We start from the raw sequence: 27280 nt of genomic DNA on the forward strand, positions 1-27280 counted from the left end.
CACTTTAAAATGGTTAATTTTACGTTATATGAATTTCACCTCAATAAAAAATAAAACACAGGGTCCTCTTCCACTGGGTCCTGTGATAGTTCAGAGTTTCATCTTTATTTAAGATGTTCCATTCTGTCCTACTCTACTTTAAAAAACCCATCCTACAGAAGCATCCACAGAAGTACACAGGGGTATAAACAGGGGTATCATTGCTGTATTATTTTTAGTAGTAAAAATTACCAACATCAAAAACTATCACACAATAGGTGAATGCCTAAATGTACTACTCTCTAGTCACTAAAAAGAGTAAGCAGAGCTATGGTTATTGACACAAGATATCCATGAAATTTTGCTCTGTAACAAAGCAAGCTGTAGAATATGATCCCATTACTGAAAAAGATTGCAGCTATCTGTGGGTGACCACAGATACGTGCATGTATGTTTCCATACACATTTTTGTTTTAAAGGCCTGGAACATTACACACCAAACTCTTAAAAATGGGCTCTAGGAGCTGGCTGGAGCGAGATCCATTTTCCACATGTTTCTCTGCTGCCCTAATTTACAAGCATGTATTACTTTTCTAATTTAAAAATAAATAAAAATGTTTTCATACTATTACTGTTCCATTGTCCTTCCAACATGATACTTATAAAATGCCACTTTTCCAGATCACGCCCCCTGTGAAGTGCAGAAGGGAGAGAACCGTCAGTGTGACAACTCACCCAAAAGTCCTCTCCTGGGGAGGGTGTTTGGCAGACGGTGCAGGTGGCAGAGGCAAAGGATCCGTGAGCTTCAATCAGCTTTGAGGCTGGGATGCCAGATGCTGAAATTCAAACCAAAGCTCAGTGCTGCTGCCTCCAGGTGGGCACACCAACCCCAGAGTGTGAGCCCCGGGAGGAGTCACAGCACTCAGGGGAAGCCTGATGTCCCTGCCTCTATCACCCACTGACCAGAAGCAGCACAGGGATGAGGGCTCCCAGCCGGAGCCAAATCAGAGTTATAACAAAGCCTGTCAAAACACAGTACAGGGGCCGGCCCAGTGGCGCAGTGGTTAAGTGTGCGCGCTCCACTGTGGCAGCCCGGGGTTCGCAGGTTTGGATCCCAGGCGCGCACCGACACACCACTTGTCAAGCCATGCTGTGGTGGCGTCCCATATACAGTAGAGGAAGATGGGCACGGATGTTAGCCTGGGGCCAATCTTCCTCAAGGAAAAAAAAGGGGAGGATTGGCATTGGATGTTAGCTCAGGGCTAGTCCTCCTCACAAAAAAAAAAAAAAAAAAACCCACAGTACAAAAAAAATGTGATGTAAGTTCAGATGAAATGATACCCAATAGCTAGGAAAACATTTTCTATTCTACAGGCACCAAGTAAAAGTGAGAAAATAATATAAACACAATAAATTTCCAAAAACTTGTGGGAAAACAAAAGGCAACATTGTGAAAGTTACCTGTTAGCACAGTCAACTTCTGAAAGGTTGTGGGTGGACAGACAGTGCCAGCTGCAGGAGGCTTCCCACCATGTCCCCGTTTGTCCTAACTCATCTTATGCTGAAGCCCACAGCCAGATGCTCCTGTCTTCCCACAGGCCTGCCCTGCTGCATCTCCAGGAGAAGAGACCATCCCCACAGGGTGTTCACTGCTGCCTATGTGAGGCCACACTGTAGAATCCTTCTAGCAAGGAAACATTTTCCTGGAATCGAATGAGTCCTTTTTTCAAATCACAAGACATCTGCAGCCTGGCTGAGCTGCTGCCGGCTTGCAGAGAGTTGACTGTCAAAACCTGTCAGTGTCACTCATGTGATAAAAAGGCCTAGCAACTGCTTCTCCAAGTGCATGGCCAGAGGTTGTGGCCACCATCTGGACAAGTCAAGAAATCATCATACATCGAGTTTGATAATATTAAGCAATTATTACTGCTTTCTTTGTGTGAAAGTATCATAATTATGTTTTAAAAGTCTTTATCTTGTAGAGATACCCATTGATAGGTTTATAGATTAAATTTATGATGTGAGGGATTTGCTTCAAAATAAGCTGGGGGTAAGAGAGAAGGTGGGGAGAGGACTCAGATGAAACAAGGACTGGCCCTGATGAGGACATGAGGGTTCACTGCATTCTTCTCTTTATTTTTGTGTGCTCGAAAAATTCCATAATAAAAGTTCTTAAAAAGAAATCATATCAGATTAGCAAAACCAGAAGCTCTCAATGTCAACTTTAGTTCTACCCAAAACTTGCAGCCCAGCAGGCATTCTGGGGAAACAGGTCCACCAATGAGGTCCCAACAGTGACCCTTAAACACACAGCGGGCGCTTTTGTCAGGAACGAAGGCATGACTAGTTGGCACAAAATCAGTCACAGGATGGGGTATAAGCACTAGGCCTCAGCCCCACCTAGAAACAGGCACCCAAGCCTTCCCTGCAGGAGAGGAGTGAGACGGATGGAGCACTCACCTCTCTCGAGCCCATCGATGTTCTGTGTATAGAGCCGCAGAAGTAGCCCTTTCTCGTGGAGCAGTCGGAGGAAGTAGTGAATGACGTTGGGCCTATAGTTCCCAGGGTACAGCTCCTTGGCCAAAGCAAAAAAGGGCCTGGGGTTGTGAAAGAAAAACCCGAGTTCAAAAATGGCCTCGGGGTACGGGACGTTGTACTGCTGGAGGTTGCTGTAGAGGCCACTCCCTGGAGATCTGCAAACAGAAGCAAGAGGCTCGGAGTCCTTCAGAGAGAGCAGGGAAGTGGAGTAAACCAAGGGTGGCGTGGGAGGAGTGTGGAGACCACAGGGATACCTGAAGTCTCGAATGCCGCTGGGGGTGCTGATGCCGGCCCCCACCATGACCACCACCCTCTGGCAGGCTCTGGCTCGAATCAGCTCAGCCACATCCTGCAGGAAAAGCTTCTCCTTCTTACTGTGGCCTCCACTTCCAAAGACGCCTGAAGCACCAGCAGAAAAAGATATGGGCCTTCTTCCAACTGTAATACTGACAGAGAAAGGAGAGTGGCCAGGTAACCAATGACAATTGGCTCACGCTGGTGAGAATGAGCACTGTCTGCCCTTCCACCATCCCCACCACTGAGAATGACCATACACTTCTCTCCTGTCCCCAGAAATGACCACCTTTCTCATCATGGATGACTATGGGCTAAAATAGAAAGCAGTCTCAACTCAGAAATCAAGACTTATTTGGGAGCAAAAAATTCAGATTAATGGGAACTGTGCAAGTAGGGAAAGTGTCATTTCATAATTCCTGTTATCAAAGGCCAGTGCTGAGAGAACAGGGATCCACACCAAAGGCTCAAGCCAGACCAAGAGCATCCCGTCATGGGGGCTCTGGGCACACTCTCTGCAAACCATACACCCTAACACCCCTGGGATGTGACAAATACGGTGACATTCACAGAAAGTTAAACATCTCAGGCTTTACCTCAAATGTTATTAGCATGAAAAGTGGGTTCTAGAGACCATTCCAGAAAGAAACATTCATACCCTGAAAGCTAGGGGTTCAAACTGCTGCAGAGACTTCATCTTCAAGGTTCGCAGCCATTCAGGAGGCTGCTCGTATTACGTGGCAGCCTGACAAACCACACAACCAAGGCAAGGCTAGGCAGAGTGCAGCTCAGGGCCATCTCTTCAAAGCTCCAGAAGGCTTCTCAGATCTCTCCAGAAGCCATGAGCCGAAACACTCACAACGAGATTCAGTGTTAGGAGCCTGAGATGGTCTTCCACAAGAAAAAAAGAACCAGACACACAATAAACAAGCCACAGGCTTCAGTGAGGCCTCAGGAGCCGGTAAATGACTCAACGCCCAGGAAAGCCACAGGAAGAAAACAAAAGCCATACAAACCACACAGAGCCTGGAGCAGCACCTGAAAATGTCCCACTGAAGCTGCAGCTGTGGGAGGCTTGTGGCACCAGAGCCTCACGTGGGCCTAGAGAGGCCTCCTGGGTTTACAGATGTGCTCTTAGGGCCCCCACTGGGCATCGCACCAAGCTGCACGACTTCATCTCCTGATATCATGCTGGTGACTCGCCCAGAGTTCACGACCACCACGTCCCACTGCACAGTGCACCTTCCTCACACCCCAATGGCTGGCAGCCACCACGTCCATTCTTCCAGGAGAAGGTCCTTGATGACCCTCCCCCAGGACATCTCTGACGTCGGTATAGAGACCCCTCCACCCTGACGGGAAAAGAGATTCAACAAATTGAACTGACAACCCTCCCCAAATGAATGATGAATCTAAGGTAAATACAGACATAAAAACAGGAAACCAAGAGTGTTTCTTTCAGTCATAGGCACCTAAAAGCACATCCTTAGACACATGCAAGAATAACTCAGAACTTGTCTTCTAGGAGTGTGACCTAACTCACTCTCCTGTTTGCTGTCTTTGGGTTTTTCTTTTGCTCCTTACAAAACCAGCACTGCAAAATCTCTGCACAGACGGATCTACTTTACACACTGCTGCTGAGGGTTTCCCTGAAACTCTCTGCTCTCACAGGACCCCAACATATCCCACCCCAGTCAGTTTCAACCCCCACTACTCCCTCTCATATATCCCTCCTTTCAGCCAAACAAAAGGACACCCTGGTTCTTGTATATGTCCCAAACCCAGCTCCCTCTGCCTGAAAAACCTGTCTCCACGTCAGCATGTCCAAATCTCCTGGAGTCAAGGCCAGGATCAAATGCCACCTCCTTCATGAAGCCACTGCCGAACCCCAGTGAAAAGTCATTTTGCCCTCTTCTGAAAGGTGACAGTACTGGCTCCTTTTAGGGTGCCTGTCACCCCTGCCCCACTTCCTCTCACACTCCATTCTGGGGTCAGCAATGATGCAACCTAGGGACTTGCTTGCCACTCACAGTCCACTTGCATGCTCCTGTGTTGTCACCTCTCCTGCCACACAAAGCATCGTCTTGGTTTTCCAAAAAACAGACCTCTGGAAGATACGTAATGAGAAAGAGGAACGTAGGGCTGGCCCCGTGGCTTAGCAGTTAAGTGCACAGGCTCCGCTACTGGTGGCCGGGTGTTTGGATCCCGGGCGCGCACCGACGCACCGCTTTTCTGGCCATGCTGAGGCGGTGTCCCACATACAGCAACTAGAAGGATGTGCAACTATGACATACAACTATCTACTGGGGCTTTGGGGAGAAAAAGGGAAAAAAAGGAGGAGGACTGGCAATAGATGTTAGCTCAGGGCCGGTCTTCCTCAGCAAAAAGAGGAGGATTGGCATGGATGTTAGCTCAGGGCTGATCTTCCTCACAAAACAAATAAAAAAGAGGAAAGAGGAAAGTGACAAAGGAAGGCATATGTGCAAGGCTGAGGGCTCCACAAGGAGTCAGAGCCCTAGCTCACTGCCTGTCTCAAGTCACTCACACACCCTGAGCCTCAGCTGCCAAAGCCAAAAGCAAGGGAGCGAGCAATGACTCTCACAGTCTTGCTTGAAAAGATCTACAGCTGGAAACCTCTCAGCAAGAAGTACAGGAAATACACACAGCAGGGAAGATGTCCCCCCTCCTCCCCATGCTACTGCAGAGATGCCCACAGATTCTGAAGAAAGTTCTGCTGCACCAAAGACTTGCATAAAAGCACCCATCAAGGCAGCTCTTCTGAGTGCAAGTCGATGAAATCACCAAAGGGGGTTTCCTAGTGAAAACTGGTCAGATGCTCAGGAGGGGAAGAGAATGCTCTGGCTCCAAGTATAGCTATTAAATGCCCCACTTCACTCAGCATTAGGAACATCTGTTCACCTAAGGTCCTCACCCAAACATTTACTGAGCTCCTCCTAAATGCAATTACTATGAAAAATACAAAAGAAATAGGAAGGAAGTTGTGATATTGTGATTTATAATAAATTTATATTTTGGTTTTCGTCCCCAAACCCTTGTAATTTCCTAAGGGCAATGGGAACATCTTTTGTTATAATATTTGGTCTTAGATCCTCAGTTCCTGAAATCGCTTCAGAGCCATGAAGGTGACATGGGTGTCTTGTTATTCATAACAAGCCCGTTTTGGGGTTGGCCCAATGGCATAGCGGTTAAGTTCACACATTCCACTTCAGTGGCCTGGGGTCCACTGGCTCAGATCCTGGGCATGGACCTACTCATCGCTCATCAAGCCATGCGGAGGCAGCGTCCCACATAGAGCAACTAGAAGGATGTACAACTACGATGTACAACTATCTAGTGGGGCTTTGGGGAGAAAAAACAAGAGGAAGACTGGCAACAGATGTTAGCGCAGGGCCAATCTTCCCAAAAAAAAAGCATAACAACCCCCTTTCCACCACAACTGAGTTTATGTCAATGAGGTGACTTGTGGAAACCCCCTAAGGATGAGGGCTGGTTGCCAGGGGAATAAAGTGTGATTAGAGGGTTGGCACCTCCATAAAAACCCAAAAGGAGGGGATTCAGAGAGCTTCCAGGTTGGTGAACCAGAACACTTCCACGTGCTGGGCCCCAGGGGCCCGAACTCCAAGGGGACAGAAGCTCCTGTATTTGGGATCCTTCCAGACCTCACCCTAAGTATCTCTTCATCTGGCTGTTCATTCACATCCTTTAATATTCTTTGTAATAAACTGGTAATCTAGTAAGCAAACTGGTTTCCTGAGTTCTGTGAGCCGCTCTAGCAAATTCATCCAACCACAGGGGTCATGGGAACCTCCTCATTTATAGCCAGTTGGTCAGAAGCACAGGTGGCAACCTGGATTTGCATCTGAAATAGCAGTCTTGTGGGACCGGACCCTTGTGGGACTGTGGGAGCTGGTGCTATCTCCAGGTCAATAGTCTCAGAATTGAGTTAAATCTGTGGGACACCTTGTCAGTGTCCACAGAAAACTGGAGAACTGCTTGGTGGTGTTAAAAAAAGCACGTATTGTAGAAGTTATTGCCATTGTTGAGCACGTACTGAGTGCAAAGTATTACCCAGGGTACTTGATATATATGTTTCACCTACATAAGTAAAACATTTGCCACTAAAAAATGCATGGACAGGTTTTTACCAAATGTCTAGAATATACTTAAGGTGTGTGACTTCAAGTATATGCTACATGGAACGAGACTTACTGAGAGTGGGAGGACCCTGAGGAGCAAGCATGGGTGCTGCCTGGGAAAGGGAAACAGGATGATTTCATACAAGAACCCCAAAATCAAAACTCAAAAGGGCAGAACTCCCAAACTGCAGAAAGCCTGTGCAAACAACCTCCTGTTCGGGGGCAGTGGTAGCAAAGATTTGTTTAATGACAGTCAGCAGTCCCCTGAGCAGCAGCCCGTAGACCAGGTCACTATTCAGCCATGTCCCACGCACACAACTGCCTGAGATTCTGAGACTGGAATGCGCTCCACGGAAAGAAGCGTTTTTCAGGTCCCTGCACCATCCTCAGCACCTGGAACAGACTCTGGTACCGAAGAAGAGTTCAATAAAGGTTTCCTGGATGAACCGAAGACTCCTTGCTATCTCTGCATTAAACTCTTCACCAGTCTTTTAGTAGCTGTGTGGGATGGCATCAAGTGCATGTACCGTTAGTTACTTAAACATTCGTCCATTATTGGGCATTTAAGTTAGCTTCCCAACAACTATGATTAACAACCAGGGGCCTGAAGATTTTTCCGTCTGTAGGCCCAGTTCCGAGGCAAGAATTCCAAAATCTGCAATTACTGTGTAGAAGAGTGATCAACATATGCTGGTGGGGACAATAAAAACGTATATACCTTTAGACCCAGAAGTTCCACTACTAGAAATTTATCCAAAAGGTGGGGTACAAACAAGGTGATTCACCACAGCATTACTTGTACCAACTAAACATTAGAAACGACTTCGCTAAGACAACGGTTAATTTACGAAACATCAATATAATGGAATTCCCCAGATCAGTATAAAAGACTGAGAAAGCTTTCACGCTTTCAAGGGAAGCCACTCCAAGACAAACTGTTACATAAAAAGCCAAAGCACCGAATACAATCCGACTAACAGGGGTGGGGTAGCAGGCCCCAACGCGCGAGCGCTGCTCGCAGGCGCCCAAAGCGCCGTGAGGAGGAATGACCCGCCATCCGAGCCGCGCCTCGGGGCTGCGGACACCGCCGGCACGGCGCTCCAGCTCCGCGTCTCGCGCTGGACCCGCCCGCCCCGCGGCGGCCACCGGGACGAACCGAGGCTTGCGGGCCCAAGCCCGCTCACCGCCTGGGCCCAGGAGCCTGAGGGCGGGAAGCACAGGCCGAGCATACAGCGCCATGTTCCTCCGCAGCCCGCTGGCGTGAGCGTCCCCGAGGGTCACGTGCCCATCCGCGCGCTCGCCCCGCCCCCACCATGCTTGCCCTCGCCCCGCCCCGCGCGCCCGGTGTAGGTTAGCTCCCTAGTCTGTTGAGATGCCGCCTCTCGTCCCAAGACCAAACCAGGACCCTGAACTTCTCTATCCTGCATTCCCGCCTTTTTCAGTCGGGATGGTGATCGTGATGACAACTGACACTGTGTAAGCGCTCAATATGGTCAGGCATTACATTTACACTCGGTCCTCGCAAGACACTACGAGGAAGGTACTAGTTGTATCATCCCACTTGAGCTTGAGAAACGCGGGTCACAAAGGCCACAGAGCCAGTCGATGCCCGGTGGACCCCAGGCGCCTGTTCTGTGCCCCGCCTCAAAGGCAAAGGCAGCCGCGGGGCTAGCCGGGGACGACCCGAGGAGAGAATTTCATCCACAGCGCAGACGCGCGGTTACCCTGACAACCGACGGGCGCGGGAGGCCGCGCTCGGCGCTCCCGGCCTGCCCCGCGAGACGCGGCGCCGGAAGTGAGTGAGCACTTCCGGCGGCCATCCCCTCTGCGGCGATATCTTCGTTTCCCGCGATCCCGGGGTCTTCCTGCCGTGATGAAGGACGTGCCCGGCTTCTTACAGCAGAGCCAGAGCTCTGGTCCCGGCCAGGCCGCCGTGTGGCACCGTCTGGAGGAGCTCTACACGAAGAAGTGAGCGCCGGGCTGAGGGGACCCGGGCCCCCGGGGAGAGGAGGGCGAGGCGGAGGGGCGAGACCTGACGCACTGAGGGTCTCGGACCCGTGTGGGCAGCGTGAGGACAGGCGAGGCCGGGCGGTAGCTGAGGACCCCGGAGGTGCAGGGCCGAGGGGGAGGAGGGGTGACAGCCCGTGAGGACTGAGGAGCGGAGCCGTCGGCAGGGTTTTGGGGTGTAGGATTCACTCCCTTCCTGCCCGAGGGACTGTAGCTGAGCCTTCTGAGCTCTCCTCTGGTTTTAGAATAGTGCTCAAGGCTGGCCTGTGCATTTAGCTCTTGACTCCGGTCAAACAAGCATACGCCCTTTCGGGGTCAGGCTGCTACCCGTTTGGATAACAGATGCTGGTGTCTTGTACTTAGCCTTGTCATAGCGTGACCGTGTCTACAGTCATCTTTCTCAGCGGCCTGGAGTGGATGGACCAGGGGCCAGTGCAGTTTTGTTCCTTTCTCTGTTGATTCTGCAGCTGGTTACAGCTCAGGTGCAGCCACATTCCCCTCTCCCATGGTCCTTACGTTCCGTTGCGTTTCTTATTGGGCTTCGTGCCTCTGGAGACACCTCAGAGTTTGAGTTTGTTTAGAAACAGGATAAATTGCAAAACGATTAACTTGTCTGTTGCTAAGCACCAGTCTCTTTTTAAGTGAGTAGAATAAATTGTTGGCATTGTGCTAGCGATGTTCTATAGGAAAATACACCTCTTGTAAAAACCTCCGTGTTAACAACCCTAGCGTTAGGCATAGTGTCTTTCATGTAGATATTCAATACATGTTTTGATCATGTTCAGCATCCTGCTGTTAGCAGTTTTTGAGAGAAAATTCTTAGTGTTTGGGAAATAGTTGTTTGTGTTGGATAGCACTTTGTATTTTTCAGGGCATTTTATTTGCGTTCTTAAAAATTAGCCTTTGGGGGCCGACCCTGTGGCTTAGCGGTTAAGTGCGCGCGCACCGCTACTGGTGGCCCCGGTTCGGACCCCGGGTGCGCACGGACGCACCGCTTCTCCGGCCATGCTGAGGCCGCGTCCCACATACAGCAACTAGAAGGATGTGCAACTATGACATACAACTAGCTACTGGGGCTTTGGGGAGAGAAAAAAAAAGGAGGAGGATTGGCAATAGGTGTTAGCTCAGGGCTGATCTTCCTCACACACACACAAAAAAAATTAGCCTTTGGTTTCAAATGTGCCATGTCAGTGTTGTAGAGGATTTATGTACTAGCTCATTTAAGCCTTCATCCGTTTCACAGATGAGGAAACTGAAGCTCAGTTTAGGCTTCTTCCCGGAGATACTCAGCTAATAAGTAGAAGAGCAGGATTTCAACTTAAAGATGTGTGATCAAACTTAACAGTAACCTCTTGAGGTAGTTTAGCAAGATGTTCTCCATTTATAGCTGAGAAAACTGAGTCTTAGAGAGGTTAAGTGATCTCAAGGTGACATAACCATTGAGTAGTAGAGCCAGGAAAAGAACTCAGGTTTATGAGCATCTGCCTTTGCATTCTTCCTGTTACACCATAGAGACTGGTTAGTATTTGTTATCTGATAGATCTATCACAGCTGACGGTATCTGTGACTGGATATTAGTTTATAGGTCTCAAGGGCCTTATGTTTTTCAGGTTGTGGCATCAGCTGACACTTCAGGTGCTTGATTTTGTGCAGGACCCGTGCTTTGCCCAAGGAGATGGTCTCATTAAGGTAAACGATTTGCTATGCTAGGTCAGATTATATAAATGTGCTCAAGGACTTTTTAAAATAATAAGTGGGCTTTATCATAATAATACACCGCATCTATTCAGCAATCAGTTTGTGTCAGGTACTGTTCTAAGTGCTCTACGTATTTACTCCTTTACTCAGCATAACAGCATTGGAAGATAAGTACTACCATTATCCTATTTTTTTGATGTAGAAGCAGACACCAAGAGATTAAGTAACTTGCCATAGATCAGAGCTAATAAGTGGCAGAAGAGGATTCAAACATAGAAATTCTAGCTTCTTCTAAAATCCAGGGTAAAATACTGTCTCATTGTATTCCCCTGCATCTTATTGTTCATAGTCTTTTTTTTTTTTAAGTTCTGTACTTTTGGAAAACTGTTATTCAAAAATTGAAAGTCCAAAACCCGTTAGGAGTGAGGGGATACAGAGGAAGATTACTGTAGGAGTCTTTCAGATCACTGCCTTCACTCCTCTTCCCTCACCCTCGCTGACTCTGCTTGCCCAAACACTTCGTTCTGGGTAGTGTGGATGAGAGAGCACCATTTGTGCTTCACTTGGGGGAGGGGATGTTTCAAGGGGAATGCTGCGTAAATCATGCTGCCTCTGTAATAGAGCACTTTTAGAATTTTGTCAACAAAAAACACACTCTCTATCACAGCTTTTCTCAGATGCCCTAACAAATCCCCACAAATTTGTTCAGTGGTAGCCTCCTCTTTGAAATCTTTCCTGACGTCTTTCTCGTTAATGCCTGTCTCTTGGATTTTAATGAATCAGAGTTTTGTACCTGCATTGAGACTGAAAGCTCGTTCATAACAATAGCTTGAGTTATTTACCCAGGAGACATTACTTCATGCGTGCTCACAGTGAAGCTAACCACCTTATTACCCCACCCTCTGGGCTCCTAGTATTTTCTTGTGGTTTGTACCCATCGATTTGACATTTTACTACTCAAAGGAACTTGTACTCATCTGTAAGCCTGGAGATTTTGCTGGGCATTCTGTCTTCTGGATTGTTTGGAAAAATGATAAATTAGAGCTGTCTTAATATTTGTTCCCTAAGGTCATATGTCATAGTAATGGATAATTCATAATTGTTCATCTCTATCATTTGCTGTCTTGTCTTTAAATCACTTTCTATATATATCAAAATATTTCCTCAACCTCATGGTAACATGACACTTATTCAGGTCAGTAGATTTAGGTTTACTATTTTCATGGACAAAATAAACCTTTAAAAATTGTTGGGACGCAGCCCACATAACTTTCAGATAGATAGTATTCATGAGTTTGCAGTCACCAGAAGTAATTTTGAGGTTCTAGACTTAGTGCACTTTTTTTTTTAGAGGGGTTTTTGTCTTTAGGTAATTCTGTATAATTATAATGGGTATCAGAAAAGTTGAAACTTTCCTTCTTAGTGAGGAAGATATCTTTGAAATAGTCCTTTGTAATGAAAAAGCCATTTTAATTAGATGGCTCTTTGCTGGGTGCCAGATTTAAATATCTAACTGGCTGCTACAGGGACTTTTTTCTCCCTGGTTTTATTGAGAAGTAATTGACATATAACACTGTATTAGTTTAAGGTGTAAAACATAATGGTTTCGTATATGTATATATGTGAAATGATTACCACAATAAGTTTAGTTAACATCTGTCACCATCCCTAGTTACAATTTTTTTTTCTTGTGATGAGAACTTTTAAGATCTTAGCAACTTTCAAATACACAGTACCGTATTATTAACTATAGTCACCATGCTATGTATTACCTCCCCAGGACTTATTTATTTTGTAACTGGAAGTTTGTACCTTTTGACCCCCTTCACCCATCGTCCCCCCGCACCCCCCACCTCTGGCAACCACCAGCCTGTTTCCTGTTTGTATGAGTTCACTTTTTTTAAGATTCCACATATAAGTGAGTTCATATGGTATTAGTCTTTCTCTGACTTACTTCACTTAGCATGATGCCCTCCAGGTCCATCCATGTTGTCACAAATGGCAAGATTTTCTTCTTTTTTTATGGCTGAATAATATTTCCTATATACATACCACATTTTCTTTCACAGGGACATTTCCATCCTTCTGTCTTCAAATCCCACAGGAGCTTCAGATTCTCCTTATCCAGAGTTGACATCTGGAAGTTCCCTCTCCTTGCTTTGCCCAGCTACCTAGCCATAAGCTCAGAGGTCACTGTCAGCATCCCCTCTCTGTGACCTGCCCAGATCTGATCAAGTCTGGTTCAGTTCACCAGCAAATCTCTCTCGGACCCTTGGTCCATCCTCGCTACCATATCTCCTTCACTCTCCTGTCTTGACTACAGTAGCCTCAACTGGTCTCTCTCCCTCAGTCTTTTCCCTTGCTGTCTTCTCTGCCCCCAGTAATATTTCTAAAACAGAAGTGTGGTCGTGTGTCTCCACTGCTTCAGCCTTGACTTTAGGACAGAGACCAAGTCCCAGTGCCTCCCGCCGTGTGCCCTTCAGAGGTGCTCCTACACTCTGTGTTCTTCAGAAGAGCTCGTAAAACAGATGCAGTTTTTTCTTCAGTGCTTTTGCACATGTTTGTTCCTGTCTGGAATGTTCTCCCAACTGCCCCTCTTGCTCACCAAATTTGTCCACGTCTCTAACTGCTCTTCCTTCCTTAAAACTCAATTATCACCATTTGTGGAATAACCTTCTTGAAACCTCTCCCTTTGGCTCCTCCACCTATGTGCTTTTTTTCTTTGCTCTTAAACTCATAGTCTTGTGTATTTGTTTATAAGTCTGTCTGCTCTACAAAAGCCCAGCTTTTGTCTTACACGTTCTGTGTCTGTAGTATCTAGCAAAGAGCCTGAGTAAGCGCTCAAGTGTTTGCTGAATGGCTAAGAAATTTGGTAATGGGACGTAATTAGCCTGCAGCCTTCTAAAATCTGTTAGGTTAGTGAACCTTTCAAACTGATAGTCTGTTTCGCTTAGAGTACTTCGGAGAAAGAATATAGGAATTGGTCTTCAGGAGATTCTTAGAGGGCAGGGTTCTAATTCCCAAAGTCAGAAAAAAACTCAAGCTTTCCTCAGTAATCCATTGGTGATCATTTATGTGAACTTAATAAGCCCAAATACGGATCTCTTATCCTTCAGCAAGCATTATGCAGTGCCCCCTGTGTGATGGCGCTGTGGTGGTGTTTGGAGTCTTGATTTTGCAGCATGAAAGACGCCCTGTAATTACTCTCCATGTTTTGGTTCCACAGCTTTATGAAAACTTCATCAGTGAATTTGAACACAGGTAAAACTCTCTTGTCAGTTTTTGGCTTTGAAAATGCAAATGTTGGTACTTGACGCTCAAAGACTGGTGGTGTTTTTATTTCAGGGTGAATCCTTTGTCCCTGGTAGAAATCATTCTTCATGTAGTTAGACAGATGACTGGTGAGTCTCACTTTGTTTCATAAAGAAGCGGATCCAAATGGTAATTAAAATAATCTTGAAATATAAGGTAATTGAACTTTTGCATTTTGATAAAAAATTTCAGATTCTAAATTATGTTTTTATTATATTTTGTGGTCTAAACCTAAAGATTGTCCTACCTAAAAGTGTCCTGGTTGGTAAAAACCCATCTGTAAAGATACTCTGTTGCTGGTTCTTTGACTTTGTTCTTCTTTCTTTTCTAGATCCTAATGTGGCTCTTACTTTTCTGGAAAAGACTCGCGAGAAGGTAAATGTGAAGTTTAAGCCAGACCTTTTGAAATATGTGTGACCTGTAGTTTGTGTCTGTGCTCACCGTCCACACTTCTAGAGACCTGTGTGTCTAGTCGTGCGCGCTGAGTCAGGTGCACATGCCTTGCTGGTCTGCTGCCCCCACTTCTGAGCTTCCTCATTTCTGATGACTTTAGGTGAAAAGTAGCGATGAGGCAGTGATCCTGTGTAAAACCGCAATTGGCGCTCTGAAACTAAACGTCGGGGACCTCCAGGTTACAAAGGTGAGAGTGCCGTGATGTAGATTTATCTATGGTTTAAAAGCTGTTTAAAACTGTAGGGGCAAATCCTATTTTTCCTCTGTAACTATTTATTTTAAAATAATTTCAGATTACAGAGAAGTTGCAATATAGCACAGAGAACTCTCTGCTCTCCTTACCTCAGATTCCCATTGTCAGCAGTTCAACACTTTGCCCTCTCATTCTCTGTGCGTGTGAGTGTGTGTTTTCAGAACTGTTTAAGAGCAAGTTGCTGATGCAATGCCTGTTAGCCTTCAACAAAAGAGTGTGACCTGTATGACCACAGCACGTCCCTCCAGCAAGAGTCCACACAGCCTCAGCAGGTCCACAGCACGTGGGTTCTTCTGACCAGGGTCGGCCTCCTCATCACTGAGGGTGATAACGCTGCTCCTCCACCCTCTTTCTGCCTCCTAATCATTATTGATGTTTCCTGTGCGAGTTCATGCCTTTCTTATTTTCGTTTCAGTGTAATTTTGGGGACAGGTATGGATACGGGTGGCAGTTAGACCCACTTATGTGGTCAGTCCACCTTGTTTAACCAGACTACATGTGTGGGGGTTGTTTTGTTTTTGTTTTTGTTTTTGTTTTTTTGGTGAGGAAGATTAGCCCTGAGCTAACATCTGTTACCAATCCTCCTCTTTTTGCTGAGGAAGATTGGCCCTGGGCTCACCTCCATGCCCATCCTCCTCTACTTTATATGTGGGATGCCTGCCACAGCATGGCTTGATAAGCACTGCATAGATCTGTGCCCAGGATCCGAACCCACAAACCCTGGGCCGCCAAAGTGGAGCGTGAGAACTTAACCACTGTGCCAGCCCCTATATGTGTTTGGTTTTGTTCTGTTTTGGTTTGGGGTTTTTTTGGTAACCATAGTATTAAAGAAAATATTGAGAGTAAGTGTTCGTAATCTCATTGCCTTAAGAAAATAATTCTTAATGTTTCTTGTTGCTTCCCAGTCATAGCCCACTTGCATACTTATTGCATTTTTGTTTCAGAATATTTAAGACATACTGAAAGCTATAAAATACTATAAAGACTGCTGTAATGGGCATCCACAGGCCCCACCCAGCTTAGGAATGAAGCTGCACAGCACAGTTGGAGCTGCTGGGCCCCTCAGACCATGTTCCTCCCCCAGCAACGCTCCCTCAATCGTGTCTGGCGTTTCTCATGCTCATGCATTTCCTTACGCTTCCCCAGATAGGGATGTGTGACTCTAAGTGACATGTGGTATTGTTTTATTTATTTATTTATTTTTTGAGGAAGATTGGCCCTGTGCTAACATCTATTGCCAGTCTTCCTTTTTTTCTTTTTTCTCCCCAAAGACCCAGTACATAGTTGTATATCACAGCTATAGAGTTGTAGCTCTTCTGTGTGGGACCTACCTCAGCTTGTGGGCTTGATGAGCGGTGAGTAGGTCCATGCCCAGGATCCGAACCGGCGAACCCCAGGCCACCAAAGTAGAACACGCATGCCAGGCTGACCCTGATATTGTTTTAAATTACTGGCTTGATGCTAGGTTTGAGAGTCATGTTGATATGCATGACCAGTTCATTTTTACTGTTATGTGGTATTTCATTGTATAAATGTTTCACAGCCTGTGTTTCCAGTCTCCTATTGAAAAGATTCAGATTGCTCTTTTCTATTACAAGGAATACTGTTAGCAGCTTTTCTGTGCCTGGTTCCTTGTGTACTGGGCAGAATCTCACCAGGATATACACCTGGAGAGGAGACTACAGGTATAAGGCGCTTGCTCTTCACCTTTACCAGATATTGCCAGGTGTTTCTGCAAGGTGGCCCACGCTCCTGTAGCTCCACACAGCACTCCCGAAGCTCTGTGTCTTCAACACTTGGTATTTTCTGACTGATTCCTCCGATCTAGTGGAGATGAAAGGGTATCTCGTAAGGGGTTTAATTTGCATTTCTTGATTACTGGTGGTTTATTGACCACTCCATTCATGTCTCCACTTCTGTAAATTGCCAGTTAATTTCTTTTGCCCATTTTTCTGTGTTTTGGATAAACTGAAGTTTTCCATTTTAATGTAGTCAAATTTATCAATCTTTGTGGCTTAAGCGTTTCATCTTGTCATATATTACTTTAAAAATGTATTAAATTAAAAAGAAAGGTGAGGGGCCAGCCCCGTGGCTTAGCGGTTAAGTGCACGTGCTCCGCTACTGGCGGCCTGGGTTCGGATCCCGGGTGCACACTGACGCACCGCTTGTCCGGCCATGCTGAGGCGGCGTCCCACATACAGCATCTAGAGGGATGTGCAGCTATGACGTACAACTATCTCCTGGGGCTTTGGGGAGAAAAAGGGAAAAAAAGGAGGAGGAGTGGCAATAGATGTTAGCTCAGGGCTGGTATTCCTCATCAAAAAGAGGAGGATTGGCATGGATGTTAGCTCAGGGCTGATGTTCCTCACCAAAAAAAAAAAAAAGTGATTTTGCTTCCGGTATGTAGGAAACAATTGAAGATGTTGAAGAAATGCTCAACAACCTCCCCGGTGTGACATCAGTTCACAGTCGTTTCTACGATCTCTCCAGTAAATACTATCAAACAATTGGAAACCATGCCTCCTACTACAAAGATGCTCTGCGGTTTCTGGGCTGTGTTGACATCAAGGATCTGCCAGGTAACACAGGCTGTTAAGTCCATGTCGCACAGGAGCTCGCTCTCAAGACCTAGCAACTGTGAGGCACTTGAGGCAGCAGATCTCAGGAATTACTCAGATGTCTTCATCCCTTTTGGAAGAAAGCCCACGTGGCGAGGGGTAGGGAGTTGTTTAAGCTGTAGTTTCTACGCTGTATTTGTCTTGGGCATTTGATTCAGATGAAAACGAGGCTGCTCCTCTTAGCCATTGCTGTTCCTTCTCCAAGTCCCTAGTGTTACCTCAGTCAGAGGTCTGTGTGAGAAACATAGCGATGCAAGTAACCTTAACCCCTGCAGGGTGAAGGGCACGGTAGAACCCCTGTTCCTGAGACGCTTGTTCTGAAAACTAAAATGCTAGACCCAGGGGAATAAATTACAAAAATCTGTCAAGGATTTGAGGGTGGAAAGAAACATGACCAGTGACTTTTGGGACGAATGCAAGGAATGTGTGTTTAGAAAAGAAATTTTAGCCTATTTCAGTACGTTTTAAATGTTTCTCACAGTATATTGTTGAAGCTAAGGAGACCAGCAACTCCTAAAAATGTTAATGCAGTTTTAATTGCTGCATCTCAAGAAAAATATATTGGAAAAAGCAATTAATGTGGTCAAGAGAATAAGGGACTTGCTGTATGGGAACAAAAAGTAGGTTGATTTCGTCTGGGAGGGGCTAAATGCAATGACTCTGCGATCAGCAAGGTGGTACTGCTTCCCATAGCAGGCAGGTGATAAGGAACACATTGCTCCAGGCAGTAGAAGAGCTGAAGATATAAATAGATTCACATACCTATAGGAAAAAATATATAAATGAATGAATGTCTTCCCCACAAAACCCACGTATGTGGTTCCAAGTATAATCTAAGTCAACCCAGTGCTTCAGAAGAGATGACTAAGTTTAGTGCTTTGTAACATAACCATTACGGAGAATAGTTTCTGTACTTTTTTATGTGAGATTTTTAAAGCCAGACAGGACTGAGTCCCATGACTGGGTTGTAACTGGAGGTGTGTTGTTGCCGTAGTGTCTGAGCAGCAGGAGAGAGCTTTCACACTGGGACTAGCAGGACTTCTTGGCGAGGGCGTTTTTAACTTTGGAGAACTTGTAAGTGGATCCTGGGCACAGATTGCTGAACAAGGGGGAGACTGTGATTTTTGGCCAGCTAACCATCTCGGTCCTCGCAGCTCATGCACCCCGTGCTGGAATCACTGAGGAGCACCGACCGGCAGTGGCTGATTGACACCCTGTATGCCTTTAACAGTGGCAACGTAGAGCGATTCCAGACCCTGAAGACTGCCTGGGGCCAGCAGGTCAGTCTTGGGCAGGGATGGCTGAGCACGCCCACAGTGCTCTTGCCTCTTCATCCATGTGTCTGGGCGTTTATTCAGGAAATGTTTACTGAGCACCTTGCCTCTACACACCAGGCCCTGGGGAGGGAGGAGACTAAGACAGGCCAGCCTTGCTCTCATAGAGCAAGTGGTTATGTGGCTAATGAGTTACACTCATTAACTATAGAAGTGGTCAGTGCTACAAATGGAGAGAATACGATATAGGAGTTTCATCTGTGCTTGGTGGAGGCTTCTAAAGGAAGTAATGCTGTTTGTCTGACCTCAGGGATGAGTAGAAATTAGCCAAATGAAGAGGATGGAAGAGCAGAGGAAAAGGACGCTTTTAGCACATTGCTGGACTGAAGTAGCGCGTGCGAGGCTGAAGCGAGTGATGAAAGTGGGAGAGGGCATGGGAGGGAGGGAGGAGGGGTCAGTGCAGGGGAGTGGGCACTAGGAGAGGGGTTGGTGCAGGGGAGAGGGCGCTAGGGAGGGCGTACAGGTGAGGGAAGGAGCCTCTGGGAAGTGGAATTAGGGAGAAGAGGTGCTTAAGAACTTGAGCTTTAACAGTAAGTTTTTTCCTTTTTAAAGGAAATTATTAAAGGCAAATATTACTGAAATGCTAATGGTGATAGGAATTATGATTGTGTTGTTTCTATACTTGTCTGAAACTTTCCATTTTCTCAGCATTCAAAATAAACTTGTAGAATTCACACGTAATGGAGCAGAGGAGATATAAATGGACTGTGAAGAGGCAGAAAGCAGATCCAGCCAAACCTGACTGTAGTCTCTGTTGACATCTCAAAGAAAAAAATGTGCAAATCAGAAAGAAAAATGGCTAGCTGTAGAAATTTAAAGAAAAGAAAGACCTTCAGAGGTGCAAGCCAGCAGTATCCGTCTAAGCAACAAGAGCCTCTGTGGGGGGAGTGGGCCCTTTCTGAAGAGCTTGCCCTGTCCGGTTCCCGTGGCAGAAGTGTCCCTCTCGGGGCTGCCTGTGTCAGGGTGTGAGTTATTGAACATGTGAATCAAGTAATCCACTCTCCTTGGTTTGGTTCTGTGCTCAGCAGATAAACTTTGACCCACCTGCAAGGAGATTTAACCTTGCAAGGTCATGCAGAGGGACTGTTTATGGTTCTCGTGACAATGCTGTTTCTCATTATAAATTAGTAACTTGCTTTTTCAGTTTGGAACAAGTCCCTGGGACTTAAGGAGTGTGTTCCTCAGAGGCCCCACTTACATCGAGCTGCCTGAGCAGGCAGTGCATCTGGACCCAGGACACAGGCTATGTCCTTCCCTGCCTTTCCTTATGCCAAGAGTCTTCCCAAAACGCCTGTGCCCTGTAGTCCTGCCTCTGGTGTTGGTGACATTAGTACAAATCTTATCTTGTAAATTCCTTTCTTGGAAAATGGCCTTTCAGCGAGGCACTCTTCTAATGATTTCCTAAGAAAAGTGAGGTTCAAAATCACGTGAGGCTAATAATGAGCCTCGGTGATCTACTGTGTAAGATGTGTGGACCTGCTTAGTTTCTTTGTGTTCGACGTACTGTTGTAGGAAGAATTTCAGAGCCCAGGTTAGGTAACTGATGTCTTTCCGCTTCACAGCCTGACTTAGCCGCCAATGAAGCCCAGCTTCTGAGGAAGATTCAGTTGTTGTGCCTCATGGAGGTAAGCGAGCATCCAGGAATCGTTCTGTGATTGCAGACCCTACAGGTGAGCCCAGGCACACTCTCCGAGCCTCTCACTTCGGGCCCGTCCCCTCCACCTCCTTCCTTTTCCCTCTGCCACCACTTGCTTTTTGAAGTTTGTGTTTGGGTCTCAGCTTAGATGACCCCTCCTCAGAGAGGTCTTCCCTGACCATCAGAGCTAAAGCAGCTGCCACTTCGTTGCACTTACTGCCCTGTCTACATGTTCATCTGGCTTGCCCCACCAGAATGTAAGCTTCTTGAGAAAAGGGACCTTGTGTTTCTGGTTCAGGGTATTCCCAGCCCAGGTGCTTGTTCAGGAAAGGAAGAATGACTATTGTAGAAAACTACTATAAAGCTTATTTCACCTTCTTATCTAAGCATTGAAAGCTTGTTCTTAAAATACATGTCTAACATTAAGAGAATTTTAGGATGTGGGATACTAATAAGATCTATATTTTCGGAACATGTATTGCCAAAGTATCCTTATCAGTCAGTTCTCTGACAATTTTTATTTGGAAAAATAATAAATGAAAATTTCTTTCAGATGACTTTCACACGACCTGCCAATCACAGACAACTCACTTTTGAGGAAATTGCCAAAAGTGCTAAAATCACTGTGAACGAGGTATAGTTGTCCTTGGACTCGAAGTTACAGCAGCACAGCTGCTGCCAGAGGGCTGCTTGTGTGAGCACACTGCTCAAACACCACAGGAGGAAACAGCGTCCTGTTTCCTCCTGTGTCAAGCTAGCGGGGTCCACAGGTGTGTGCGTGTTGGCATCAGGTTGTCTTACACAAGCCCTCCCTGCAGGTGGAGTTGCTGGTGATGAAGGCGCTCTCGGTGGGGCTGGTGAAAGGCAGCATTGATGAGGTGGATAAGCGGGTTCACATGACCTGGGTGCAGCCCCGTGTGCTGGATTTGCAGCAGGTGATGTGACTGAAGTACAAAGTTCACCCTTGTGGGGGGTTGGGGTTGTATCTATGCTGTTTTAGTTTCGTTTGGATGGAAGCCATTTAGGAAGAAAGCATTACTAGACGAGAGATTTTGGAGAATGAATTACTGCTGTGGGGACTAAGTTTTTCAAAGAACCTAATTTAATGCAAGCCTGGGATTTGAACCCTGCATTTAAAAGCTTATTGTGACAACAGTGCTGGTTGTGCTGATGATGCCTTTTAATCTTAAAATTGGTACTCTGATCAAACATGTTCCTGGTTCTGTGATTTGAGCTCAAATCCATCTTGTTCACATTTGCTGGAAATTTAATCCTCTGGATTTCCTCTATTGCCTGTTTTCTTTCATGCAAGTTTTTTTAAATGTCCTTGTGATAAGAATTGACTGAGATAATCCCATCTCACATACTCCCCTCCTCTAGCTCTGATGTCCTTTCTGTTAGTGCTGCTCTCAAGAATTAGCTGGAAATTTAGAACTGCCCCCGTCAGGTGCTGTGTCTTAACACCCGTGTGCTCCTGGTTTGCAACCCAGATCAAGGGAATGAAGGACCGCCTGGAGTTCTGGTGTACCGACGTGAAGAGCATGGAGATGCTGGTGGAGCACCAGGCCCACGACATCCTCACCTAGTGTCCCCCTGCGTTGGCCTGTCTGTGGGCAGGTATTTCGTTGCTGATGAACCTGGCAGCTGAGAAGATCTGCATTTAATTGGGGGTGGGGGTTGGGATTCTGTTTGAAATAGGGACTATTCCTGCTGTGAAAACAGAGGCCCGTCATTGATGGGGGGCGCCTGGCCAGAGGGAGAAGCCTCCTGTGTGAGTGTCTCCCGCAGCCTGCAGTGGCGAGGGGTCACTGTGTCTCAGGGGATGAGGCAGGATGTAGGTACCCCGAGGCATGGGAAGATGTGGAGGACACCCACTGCAAGGCTGCTCTCCACGCATCCACCTGTGTGAATGTCTTTTCCAGTGTGGTTTGAGAATGTTCCTGGAATAAACGCCTTTGCTTTGTCCTTTTGGTGGTTGCTCCTTAGGCAGCTTCCAGGTCAAGCCTGTGCCTGAGGACATTAAAAGCAGGAGGTGGAACCTAGGGAGTGCTGGGTGGGGATCTGGCCTTGGCCCTGCACTCCCTCTGCTCTGAGAGAAGGGCATCCCTGCACACACAGGGACGGGGCAGAGCCAGGCTCAGATGGCACTGCGGCCGAGGAAGCGAGTCCTGTCTTGACTGTCACCCAGAGAGACGCGGTGTCCACCCCACTGCCACCTAGCCAGCAGCTTCTACAACCCAAGTGCCCCTGTGCTGACACAAGCAGCCCTCAGACAGCCTGGTGCTGGGTGTCCAGGGAGGGGGTACACGTACACAAAGAGGAATCACCACGTGTGCGTTAGGAAGAGGGACGGGTTTAATACGGTCTTTGATGCTGTGCTGGATCCTTCATTCTGCGGAGCTTCTCTTGTAGTTCTCCAGGTGGTACAAGACCCAGCCTGCAGGGATCAGGAAGCTGAGGAACGTCACAGAGAGCCCGATGGCCTGCTCCTGGGTTGAGGAGAGCACACATGAATCCACTAGGCCCAGTTACAGGGCTCAGTCCTGGGTCATTAAGTGGGCTGTCTTCTTCCCCCACTGTTGCCAGGTCCTAACCAGAGCAGTCAAGATAGACTGCCCCCTCTGCGCCTGTGGGACCCTTGGCCCAGCCTGTTTGCCATGTCTGCCCCAGACTTCTCAGTGTCGGGTGGAGAAAGCCGCAGGGCGTGAGCAGTGACCACTGCAGTCAGGGGAGCACAGCCTTGGCAGAGACCAGGAAGAGCAGCCTTGCCCTCCAGTCTGTGGGGCGGGGCCTCATCACAGTCCCACCCCCTGCCCGAGAGCCTGCCTGGCTGCCTGCTCCTTCTGGAAGCTGTACGTCCCTTGACCTTGAGCTCCTTCTCACCAGGCATGAAGTGCACCCCCTTCCTGGTTACCTGCCGCGCGTGTGTGTTGTGTTGTGCTGTGCAGGGCAGCAGAGACAACTGAGATTTTGACTTAAGGAACAAGTCCAGGGCTCTTTCTCTAAATGGCAGCCCTGTTCAGGCGCCTGGATGGAGGAGGTGGGATTCCCTATGCTGTAAGCGTGTGTGTGCGCCTGGAACCTCGTGTTCTCAGTGGCTGAACTTCCGGAGCCAGGTTGTACAGCACCAACTGTATTTCACCTTCACTCCATTTCTTCCTGAAACAGTCTGGGCCCAGTCCTCCCTCCCCTCTGTTCCCCAGGCTGAATCAGACGCGAGCCTGGAGACCAAGCCTTCCTTTTGACTTGACTCCCAGAGATTTGAGAGGCCTGCAGTGGCCTGGAACGGGGACCTTAGGCTAGGTTCAGATCCTCGCGTCATCTAGCCGTATGACCTTGGGCAGATGACCTTCTAGACCTTGGTTTGTTTATGTTTGTTTCTGCTTAAAGTAGAGCTTCGTGCTCTCCTGAGCCCGAGGGTCACAGGCTTACGTTTTCACCTGTGCTCTCACTGACCCTCAGAGCAGCCCACTATCCCCTTTAATGGTGGTGAGGCTGGAATACATGTTGAGCCCATCCGAGCTCAGCTGTTAGCACCCCTTGTGTGCCAGAAGGCAAGTGGGTCCTGCAAACAGACCCCCGCCCTCCAACTGACTCTGCTGGCTGCTTCCAGAGCCTGCCCTGCAGGCGATGGCTGCAAGGACCCCTTTCCTGGAGTTGGGACACTGTCCCAGCCATAGGATTGAGACCCAGCACCCGGATCACCTCTAGAAACTGCAGGCCTGAGAGGACATGCCTCTCCTCTTTACCAGCCTGGCCTTTTGTGTCCCACCCTGAAACCCACCTCATCCTGAGAACCTCTCAGGACTGCCTACTCCCCCTGCCCAGGTCAGGCTCCCCTGCTGCCTTGGAGGTACTTACCATGGGAGAAGTGGGTGTTCTGGCTGGCTTGGCAGAGACATGTGCTTTGGGAACCACCCAGCCCCTCAGGGGGGCTTGCAGCAGCCTGACGGTGGGGGCCAGCCTCAGCATGGTTGTTGGGCCGTGCTCCCGCCTGAGTTCCGTGTGTCCGCTAGGCGTGTCCTCTGCTTGCCTGGGTGTTGGGCTTTTTATAGCTCGAGGAGGGAGCCACAGCTGTTCCCTCCCATCACAGGGCTTGGCAGAAAGGACACCTGCTTGGACCCGGGAGAGAGCCGGCCTCAGACCAGTGGCTATCCCCCAGCTGTGGTGCCCGAGGTGCCTCAAGCCCCTTGCAGTGCAGGGAGGTTTGGTTCTCTCCGGAAAGGGCTTTCACTTCTTTGTAAAAAAGGAACTCAACGAAGGAGCAGGACCAGGGAAGTCAGGTTTGAGAACGCAAGAAGGGAAGAGTGACATAATTTAAGAGTAAACCTTAACTATCTAGAGCGTCGCCTGGGAGTACCACGTAGAGCTGCTTGACAGTTCTGTGACTTAGGAACTCCTGGCTGAGCTGCCCAGCCTTCTCTTTCTTAACTGATGGATCAGCCGGGTGTTACCGGGGCACAGCACATGATGCATCTGAGCAGCTTCACTGCTGACTTGGGCGGCTTTGTCACTAACAGCCTCTGTTCCTCTGCGTGGTGGGCGACCCTCAGTTGTGCCGTGGAGTAACAGAGGTAGGAAGAAGTTCGGCAGACACTTTCTCAGTGCCAGCTCCAAGTGGGCACTCAGACCCCTGCCTCCAGGCCCTCATGTAGGTAAAGGCACCAGGGCCAAATGCTGAGTGAGCGCTGCCCTCTGCCCACCTGCCACGTGTGAGCTCAGAGCCTCTTTGCTTCTCTCCTGCAGACAATGAGTTGTTCATCCCTTCCCACAAAAATGTGTTAGTGAATTTGTTTTCCTGCTCTCTGAGAGACTGTTTCACACTTTCTGTCTGTGCAAACAGCCCCCACCCCTCTGCCTGCCTTGAATACCTGCTGTGGATGTCGCTGAGAGAATGGAAGCAACCAGATGAGACCCACTGCCCAACCCCAGCCCCTGACCTCCAGGAGAGCAGTGGGCCTGTGCCCTGTGCCCCCAGATGCCAAGGCCAAGTCCCCAGCGTCTTCTCCAGCCATTCTCTCCTTGGCCCCTGGTTTTCCTCCCGTCTTGTCCAGACCCTGCATGACCTCCAAGAGCCCCAGGACCTTTGCAGTCTCCCTATCCACCCTCCCCAGACCTCATCCGGCCTTGACCCTCCCACTGCTCCTTCTCAGTCGTGATATGTAGGATGTACTGAGGACTTGTGATCAAGCCCCCGTTCCTTTCCTCTGCCAGCTGCTCAGGCCAAATGTCTGAGCACCAGCCTTCATTTCTTTCTGGTGCTCGCACTCCACATCTAGTCCACCAACACCACCACACCCTCCCCCAGTCCAACCTTGAATGTGTCCGCTACAGCTGCTCCACACGCAGCCAGGAAATCCTTCTAGAGCAATCCTTCTAGGTCTCATCACTGGCTCTGTTCAGCGTCCAAGAGGCTCCACTCACCTCCTTCCCATGGCCCCCGAGGCCTGCGTGGTCTGACCAGTGCTTGCCTTGCCCCTCACCTGCTTCCCCTGCACCCCAACACGGGCTCCTGCCTTGTCCCAGACGCACCTGCCCACACTGGTGCCTTTGGACAGCCTTTCCCTCATGTTTTCAGGTCATTCAGGCCCTGTTCAAATGATGTCTCCTCAGATATATCTCGCTGATTGTTTGCTTTTATAGCTGGAATATAAGCTCCATGAGGGCAAGGACTGTTGTGTTCACCACGGAATCTTTGGGGCCTGAAGCAGTGTCTCCTTAGCAGATGTTGAATCAATGTTTGGTGGACGGAGGGAGGGGAGGCCAGGTGGGTGGGTAGATGGGTGGCTGGCTGGGTGGACGGGTGGAGATTCCCTTTTACACGGCACTGGGTTAGACTTGAGGGACACGTGGAGTCAGACGTGACAAAACGGCAGGGATTACACTCCACCGTCAGAACGATCTGAGTGGTTATCGCTGACAATGATGGAGGCCACGCCCCAGAACGTGCTCTCTAGCTCTCTCCAGACCAGATCCGCGTGGGTGCAAGTCCAGGAGCCAAGAAGCAGCAGGGCATCTGACCGCATCGGTCCCCACGCCCCCAAACTCATCCACGGTCATTGTCTGCTCCCCCAGACTCAGCTGTGGTCACTAGGGACAATCACGCCCGAGTCAGTTGTGTTGAAACGGTGAATTGATGTGACTACATTCCGCAAGGAACGTAATTTCACTTTTGTTCTTCCCTGGAAACCTCACTTGTTCTAAATGTGGGACTCGTTTCTGGGCTCCCTGCCCCACCACCCAGGGCCCAGCCCTGACCGTCTTCCTGTGACTTGGTTTCCCAGAGAGGAGCCAAGTCCTGGGAGGCCAGAGAGGGGAGCGTGTCCTGAATGTTATCTCCAGCAGCACTGGGTCCCGATGCCAGCCTCAGGCCACGGGGGGCTCTGCCCCTCCTCTGGAATAATCCCTTCCGTCTGAACCTTTAATTATAGCTTTGGGGTCCAGCTGAGGATAAGGCTGGGGATCAGAGGACCAATTACCCAGCAAATGGTGTTTCTTCTTTCAGAGATAAGACCTGCTGCCCTCACCTCCCAGGCCTGGCTCTGAGGGGGGCCTCCTCCTCACCCTCCCCAGCTGGGGTGGGGTGGGGGAGAGTGCATGCTGCTCTCCAGGCTTCCAAGCAAGTCCCCAGCCAGCCCAGTGCTAAGAATGGAACCCACAGTGAGGGCTGGGACAGGGGAGCTGGGGGCCACCCTCCAGGGGAGAGAGACAGCACAGGCCTTTCCCTCAAGCCTGGATGGCCACACCAGCTTCAGCCTTCAGCCCCTTCTCATCCATCCCCCAAAGGCCTTCTGACCTTTCCAGCCTTTCCAAACAAACCTGCCCTCCCTGCTCCCCTGTTCACACAGCTTCTGGAGGCTCCTACTGCCTGCAGCAGTAAGCTCAGGTCTCACCCTAACTGGGTTTTTAGTCCCCAGAACCAGTTGTTCAACCAAGGCCTACGCAGACCCCTGCTGCCCCCACCCATACCGAGGCTGCTGAGGTGGGAGCCTGACACTGCC

General features: G+C 48.5%; 2 protein-coding genes across 2 annotated transcripts in view; one reads left to right on the plus strand and one right to left on the minus strand.

Annotated features, from left to right (window-relative positions):
* The window catches only part of SIRT3 (sirtuin 3), a 33424-nt gene extending 25217 nt beyond the window's left edge, over positions 1-8207 (minus strand). The window contains exons 1-4 of the mRNA XM_058526031.1: positions 8125-8207; positions 2772-2963; positions 2440-2672; positions 715-815 (exon numbers count right to left, since the gene is read on the minus strand). Of these exons, the coding sequence (XP_058382014.1) occupies positions 715-815; positions 2440-2672; positions 2772-2963; positions 8125-8207 (609 nt within the window). The remainder of the gene's footprint in view (positions 1-714; positions 816-2439; positions 2673-2771; positions 2964-8124) is intronic.
* A 573-nt stretch (positions 8208-8780) lies between these two features.
* PSMD13 (proteasome 26S subunit, non-ATPase 13) lies at positions 8781-22244 on the plus strand. Its single transcript, XM_058526035.1, has 13 exons — positions 8781-8936; positions 10586-10664; positions 13900-13934; positions 14019-14074; positions 14317-14360; positions 14539-14625; positions 17099-17270; positions 18304-18383; positions 18464-18589; positions 20206-20268; positions 20833-20913; positions 21098-21214; positions 21770-22244. Exons 1-13 carry the CDS (start codon positions 8842-8844, stop codon positions 21863-21865), a joined length of 1131 nt encoding a protein of 376 aa, XP_058382018.1. The 5' UTR covers positions 8781-8841; the 3' UTR covers positions 21866-22244.
* The last annotated feature ends 5036 nt before the right edge of the window (positions 22245-27280 follow it).

The sequence above is a fragment of the Diceros bicornis genome, chromosome 31 (genome assembly GCF_020826845.1).
Source record: "Diceros bicornis minor isolate mBicDic1 chromosome 31, mDicBic1.mat.cur, whole genome shotgun sequence".
Lineage (NCBI taxonomy): Eukaryota > Metazoa > Chordata > Mammalia > Perissodactyla > Rhinocerotidae > Diceros > Diceros bicornis.

Excerpts from the sequence above, each read along its gene's own strand:
- PSMD13 (XM_058526035.1), top strand. The coding sequence starts at position 8,842 with ATGAAGGACGTGCCCGGCTTCTTACAGCAGAGCCAGAGCTCTGGTCCC. Across the intron at positions 14,075-14,316 it reads TGTAGTTAGACAGATGACTG|ATCCTAATGTGGCTCTTACT; the intron begins GTGAGTCTCACT and ends TTTCTTTTCTAG. Across the intron at positions 18,384-18,463 it reads TTTTTAACTTTGGAGAACTT|CTCATGCACCCCGTGCTGGA; the intron begins GTAAGTGGATCC and ends CGGTCCTCGCAG.